The sequence below is a fragment of the Oncorhynchus mykiss genome, chromosome 7 (assembly GCF_013265735.2).
Source record: "Oncorhynchus mykiss isolate Arlee chromosome 7, USDA_OmykA_1.1, whole genome shotgun sequence".
NCBI classification, from domain to species: Eukaryota; Metazoa; Chordata; class Actinopteri; order Salmoniformes; family Salmonidae; genus Oncorhynchus; species Oncorhynchus mykiss.
This window is the reverse complement of record NC_048571.1, coordinates 6724479-6731289: the sequence shown is the minus strand read 5'-3', so window position 1 is coordinate 6731289 and position 6811 is coordinate 6724479. Positions and strand designations below refer to the sequence as shown.

The 6811-nt window shown below is 44.0% G+C and overlaps 1 protein-coding gene across 1 annotated transcript in view; it reads left to right on the top strand.

Moving 5' to 3' along the window:
- Positions 1 to 6811, top strand: part of LOC110527301 (collagen alpha-2(V) chain) — a 42700-nt gene that overhangs the window by 13482 nt on the left and 22407 nt on the right. The window contains exons 13-27 of the mRNA XM_036984394.1: positions 46 to 141; positions 591 to 644; positions 826 to 879; positions 1006 to 1050; positions 1206 to 1259; positions 1645 to 1689; positions 2019 to 2072; positions 2358 to 2456; positions 2726 to 2770; positions 3352 to 3450; positions 3690 to 3743; positions 4920 to 5027; positions 5209 to 5262; positions 5358 to 5456; positions 5587 to 5640. Of these exons, the coding sequence (XP_036840289.1) occupies positions 46 to 141; positions 591 to 644; positions 826 to 879; positions 1006 to 1050; positions 1206 to 1259; positions 1645 to 1689; positions 2019 to 2072; positions 2358 to 2456; positions 2726 to 2770; positions 3352 to 3450; positions 3690 to 3743; positions 4920 to 5027; positions 5209 to 5262; positions 5358 to 5456; positions 5587 to 5640 (1014 nt within the window). The remainder of the gene's footprint in view (positions 1 to 45; positions 142 to 590; positions 645 to 825; positions 880 to 1005; positions 1051 to 1205; positions 1260 to 1644; positions 1690 to 2018; positions 2073 to 2357; positions 2457 to 2725; positions 2771 to 3351; positions 3451 to 3689; positions 3744 to 4919; positions 5028 to 5208; positions 5263 to 5357; positions 5457 to 5586; positions 5641 to 6811) is intronic.

Here is a 6811-nt window from a genome sequence, read left to right as displayed (position 1 = left end):
AAATTACAACTATTTGTTACCTACCTGTACTGTAATGTCTTCTAGCAGCTGAGAATGCTATGTGAACGTGATGTTTTCCCTTCACAGGGAGAATCTGGCCCAACCGGAATAGATGGAGATAAAGGAGCCGCTGGATCTGCCGTAAGTAACAAACTGTCTTTCAACTGAAACCAACTATCTGTCAGCCTTCAAACAACTAATTATCTGCATGAAATATCTTTCTCAGTCACTGCAGATCAAATGAGTGTTGAAAGGCAAAGGCATTTGCAAAAACACAATTAATTACACACTTATTTTATGATAGACATTTCAAGAGTTTAATTATACCACTTACAACAATTCCATATGATTAGAGTGAGTTGTAAGACTGTAGATGGATGTGCTTTATTTTCCCATCCACTCCCATCCAACTGTACTTAGTTAAGAAAGCAGGTACCATTGCCTTCAGCCTAAACTTGAATAGTCTTCATTTTGTGAGTAAAACCAATGAACAATAGTCCACAATTAGAATAGACTGTTGTTTTAATGGGGCCACTGTATGTACTTATAAATGTGAAAGTAAAACAGTGATTAAATGTGGTGATTTCCAGGGTGCCAGAGGTTTCCCAGGACTGCCAGGTCACCCTGGACTGAAAGGCCTTAAGGTTAGCAGCAGCACATGGATGATCACAATGCTCATATCTATGTACTGTAGTTTGAAACATGGCTGCATGTACATTTTTTTAAATAGGTAACTTGGCACTGTGCTGTTACGAACTTCTGTGAGATTCGTTAGAGCCTAGAACAGACCTGATCAGAACTAATGAGCTAATGTCTCATCAACAGGGTCATGCAGGTCTTCTAGGGGCGAGAGGTCAATCTGGTGCTGCTGGGTCAAAGGTAAACTCCCCATCATGCATATCTTTATATTTGTGCTGCTTCGCAAGGTTACTATCTAAAAATGATCTGTTTCTGTTTGAAATTGCTGCACATATCGTGACTCTCTCTCTCTGTGTTATTTTACAGGGCCCATCAGGTACTCCAGGTGGAATGGGGCCCCCTGGTCCTGCGGTAGGTCATAATCAATGAGTTAATTGCTAATAAATTATTATATGATCGTAATACCTGTTACTCACACACACCAATAGCTGTAAATACGCTGATATGTGTCCAGTCTGTTAGTGAAGAGTATAATATTATGTCAAACATGATACTGTATATTTTAGGGTCCAGCAGGAATGCAAGGGGAGAGAGGAAGGAGTGGGCCAACTGGACCTGTGGTAAGAGAGATATGACTACCTCTGACCTCTGACCTATAACTCTACATTACACAGCTCCATCTCTTCAATCCATTGATTTCCCACCTGAATTAAATTGATCTGAGGTCAGTTCTTATTCAACATGTGGCATGAGGCATCATTGGTTTATATGTAGGTTCAAAATGTTTTGATTTGGCTTCTCAGTGACACATGTTGTAGCCTTTGTTTTTATTTTTTATTTATCCAGGCGAGTCAATTAAGAAGAAATTATTATTTACAATGACATCCTGGCTTACAATGACAGCCTATGCTGCCACTGTCCTCCTATGGTGATGTGCATTGATGATGAGATGATAGAGGTGAATTTGTCAAATCTTCTTTCAGTTGTGCATCTCTCTCCATACAGGGGAAACGTGGTGAATCTGGACATATTGGGAAAGCAGGACCACAGGTAGGACCTCTAACATCCAACAAAACATCACCCTTCATATCAAATGATTATCATACACAAATCAGTATTACAAATGCAATATAACAAATTATTTTCCTGAAAGCCAGTATAAAAGTGTTATACATTTACAAATCAGCAGTGATGTCAACTGGGAAAAAGCGATGTTTCCAGTACTAACCAACACCAGATGTGTCCAAAATGGCTCCCTATTTCCTATATAGTTTCTATATAGTGAAGGGAATAAGGGGCCATTTTGGATACAGCACCAGGTGTGAATGACACGCAGCCTACTGTACCAACCAACCATCCTGGATGTGATGTGATTCTAGGGTCCTATGGGGATCACTGGAGCTCTAGGATTCCCAGGTAGTCCAGGTATAAAGGTGAGTACCGTTCATTCTTTAATATACTTTGATGGAGCACAGTCCTCTTCTTCACACCAGCCATGTACTAAATATTGGTTACTCAAACGTATAACCCAGTCCTTCCCCCTCAGAATTACATTTCATTCTAAACAGGCCCATTCGGATTACTCTATTCCGATAAAGATGTTTATATGAGGGTGTTTTTACGAGGGTGTTTTATTCATTATGAGCTATGAATCTGTTCAACAACGGTTGATTAGAGTGCACGTAAACACACTCTGACTGTGACACTGTTGTCTCCAGGGGCAACCAGGGCCCCCAGGAGCACGAGGGACAGGGGGCCAGCAAGGACCAAGAGGGGAGGCCGGACGCGTGGGATTGGCTGGAGCTACGGGAATTCAGGTGTTTGGCTAATTCATGATGCTAATAATTTCTACACCTACGACATCTGTACTATCAACAACTCACCACTTCAGGGTGTAGACTGATTCACTGAAAATGTAGCCGAATCTGCTTTCTGATTGGAACGTCCATTGAAAGAAAATTCCATTGTAAATTCCAATGACATGACAAATGACTGTAAATGTTAAAGTATTTTATGCTTAACTGACTTGTCGAGTTAAATTAAGTTGAAATAAATGACTTAAAAAAAAACATGTTGATTTCTGTAGGGTCCAACAGGAACAGAGGGTGCTGCTGGAACCAAAGGACCATCCGTATGTATAACTTCCTCCATTTCATCTCTCCTTGTTCCTCTCCTTGTTCCTCTCCTTGTTCATCTCCTTGTTCAGCTACTCCCTTCTTCTCCCTTCAATCTAATGTATTTCTCACCTTCCAATATTCCAAATATTAATATCTGATTATGTATTACTCATTATGTAAAATCCTTGAAAGTATGTAATAGAGTGTTGGCCCCCGTATGCTGTCTGGACAGTAGACTACAGCTTGTCCTGTTAGAATGGGCCCTGGCACAGAGTCAGAGAGACAGTAGACTGCAGTCTGTCCTGTTAGAATAGGCCCTGGTACAGAGTCACAGAGACAGTAGACTACAGTCTGTCCTGTTAGAATTGGCCCTGGTACAGAGTCACAGAGACAGTAGACTGCAGTCTGTCCTGTTAGAATAGGCCCTGGTACAGAGTCAGAGAGACAGTAGACTGCAGTCTGTCCTGTTAGAATGGGCCCTGGTACAGAGTCACAGAGACAGTACACTACAGTCTGTCCTGTTAGAATGGGCCCTGGCACAGAGTCACAGAGACAGAACACAGGTTTAGGTATAATGATGTGTTTTCTACCCCAGGGAGCTCCAGGTGTCCAGGGTCTGACTGGACTGCTTGGCCCCGCGGGGCCCCCCGGACCACAGGGAACCACTGGACTGCCCGGGCCTAAGGGCCAACTGGTAGGAGATTTGTTGTTTAATTTTGACCACTCATTTCATTGTTTGGATCAAGAATGGTTGTCAGGTCCCCTATCTGTTACAAAGGTCATAGGAACTACTGCTGGTTTCCATGCTCCAGTTAAAATGCCATCATATGGCTGCATGTTCATATCGCCGTCAGGAAAAGCTACTTCTAAAAACTTGAGATCGTACATTGTCGGTAGAAACATCTATTCATCATATTCTTCTCTTCTCACAAGGGTGATTTAGGCATTCCCGGATTCAAAGGAGAGGCTGGATTCAAAGGAGAATCTGTAAGATATACAACCCATCATAATGAATGTCTCTCTAATTCCATTGTTTAATCATGTACAGTAGCAACCACATGCATTTGTTGAAAGGCAGGTTATGTTGAAGGGCAGGTTATGTTGAAAGGCAGGTTATGTTGAAGGGCAGGTTATGTTGAAAGGCAGGTTATGTTGAAGGGCAGGTTATGTTGAAAGGCAGGTTATGTTGAAGGGCAGGTTATGTTGAAGGGCAGGTTATGTTGAAGGGCAGGTTATGTTGAAGGGCAGGTTATGTTGAAGGGCAGGTTATGTTGAAGGGCAGGTTATGTTGAAGGGCAGGTTATGTTGAAGGGCAGGTTATGTTGAAGGGCAGGTTATGTTGAAGGGCAGGTTATGTTGAAGGGCAGGTTATGTTGAAGGGCAGGTTATGTTGAAGGGCAGGTTATGTTGAAGGGCAGGTTATGTTGAAGGGCAGGTTATGTTGAAAGGCAGGTTATGTTGAAAGGCAGGTTATGTTGAAGGGCAGGTTATGTTGAAGGGCAGGTTATGTTGAAGGGCAGGTTATGTTGAAGGGCAGGTTATGTTGAAGGGCAAGTTATGTTGAAGGGCAGGTTATGTTGAAGGGCAGGTTATGTTGAAGGGCAGGTTATGTTGAAGGGCAGGTTATGTTGAAGGGCAGGTTATGTTGAAGGGCAGGTTATGTTGAAGGGCAGGTTATGTTGAAGGGCAGGTTATGTTGAAGGGCAGGTTATGTTGAAGGGCAGGTTATGTTGAAGGGCAGGTTATGTTGAAGGGCAGGTTATGTTGAAGGGCAGGTTATGTTGAAGGGCAGGTTATGCTGGCACTGGTTTCTTTCTGAATGTAGTGCATGTCTATCTGAGCCTTCCTCCAAAGTTCAGCATGTTCAGTTCATTTATTTGGCCTTTGACAGATGTCTCTTGCATTATCGAGCAATGAGTTAGACAACATCAAGGGTAGCAACATTTTCCAATGGGCTCTTCTAGGCCAGCTTTAAAGTGCTTAGTGCATGTTGAGCAGTTTGATGCTCCTAGGGACAAGTAAGTTTATCCACACCCAAAGTTGAGTGCAACAACAATATATTCAATTCATTTCATGGTGCTCTTAAAAGGCCATACAGTAAAATATAACAAACACTAATGTATGATGTGGCAGCCATCTTGTTTGATTATGACTTCATTGTAGGGTGCACCTGGTGATCATGGAGCGCTGGGTCCCATGGGAGAGGAGGGGAGGAGGGGAGGACGGGGTGACGCTGGGACTTCAGGAGCCGCTGGACCCAATGGAGAGAGAGTAAATCAGCTCTTTCACTGACTACAAGAACTTTGTCTGTCTCTGCCTCTTGTCTTTCTCTCTTTCTCTCTTTCTCTCTCTGTCTTTCCTCAGTACATTCAATAACAGCAAACAGCTAAATTAGTTTATTAAAATCTAAACCTTTTAGCAAATTCTGTTAAAAACAATTTGTAATTTCCAGGGTGCTCCTGGCAGTAGAGGTTTTCCTGGTCAGGATGGGTTACCTGGTCAAAAGGTAGGTTGATTTATCTTTGAATCTATAGTATAAGTCAGCAGGTATAAGTCATTGAATAATAATATTATGCCAATCAAATGCCACACTGTGATCAGGGTGCCCAAGGTGAGCGAGGACTGGGTGGATCATCTGGTGCCAAAGGTGCCGATGGTGACCCTGGACGCACTGGAGAGCCAGGTCTTCCAGGGGCACGGGTGAGATAACATACCTCTACCTCTCGTCAGCATTCTGTATCACAGAAGAATATTCCTTTTTGGTGATCATCATGCTTATGTTAATCCTAGATGAAATGTTTTATTAAAATCCTCCCTTTTCTTTCCTCAGGGTCTGTCAGGTCTTCTCGGCTCCCAGGGTCCTGAGGGACACCAAGGACCAATGGTGTGTGGATATGAGTCAGGAAATACATATATATATACTCCCCTACCTACCTACCTATATATATATATATATATATATATATATATATATATATATAAACTCAGCAAAAAAAAAAAACTTCCCCTCACTGTAAATTGCATTTATTTTCAGCAAAATTAACATGTGTAAATATTTGTATGAACATAACAAGATTCAACAACTGAGACAAACTGAACAAGTTCCACAGACATGTGACTAACAGAAATTGAATAATGTGTCCCTGAACAAAGGGGGGGTCAACATCAAAAGTAACAGTCAGGGCCTCCCAGGTGGCGCAGTGGTTAAGGGCGCTGTACTGCAGAGCCAGCTGTGCCACCAGAGGCTCTGTCGTAACTGGCCGCGACCGGGAGGTCTGTGGGGCGACGTACAATTGTCCTAGCGTCGTCTGGGTTAGGGAGGGCTTGGCCGGTAGGGATATCCTTGTCTCATCGCGCACCAGCGACTCCTGTGGCGGGCCGGGCGCAGTACACACTAACCAAGGTTGCCAGGTGCACAGTGTTTCCTCCGACACATTGGTGCGGAGGTAACAGTCAGTATCTGGTGTGGCCACCAGCTGCATTAAGTACTGCAGTGCATCTCCTCCTCATGGACTGCATCAGATTTGCCAGTTCTTGCTGTGAGATGTTACCCCACTCTTCCACCAAGGCACCTGCAAGTTCCCGGATATTTCTGGGGGGAATGGCCCTAGCCCTCACCGTCCGATCCAACAGGTGCTCAATGGGATTGAGATCCGGGCTCTTCGCTGGCCATGGCAGAACACTGACATTCCTGTTTTTCAGGAAATCACGCACAGAATGAGCAGTAAGGCTGGTGGCATTGTCATGTTGGAGGATGAGCCTGCAGGAAGGGTACCACATGAGGGAGGAGGATGTCTGCCCTGTAACGCGCAGCGTTGAGATTGCCTGCAATGACAACAAGCTCATTCCGATGATGCTGTGACACGCCGCCCCAGACCATAACGGACCCTCCACTTCCAAATTGATCCGATCATCACCCTGATGAGACAAAACCGCGACTCATCAGTGAAGAGCACTTTTTGCCAGTCCTGTCTGGTCCAAGGACGGTGGGTTTGTGCCCATAGGCGACGCTGTTGCCGGTGATGTCTGGTGAGGACCTGCCTTACAACAGGCCT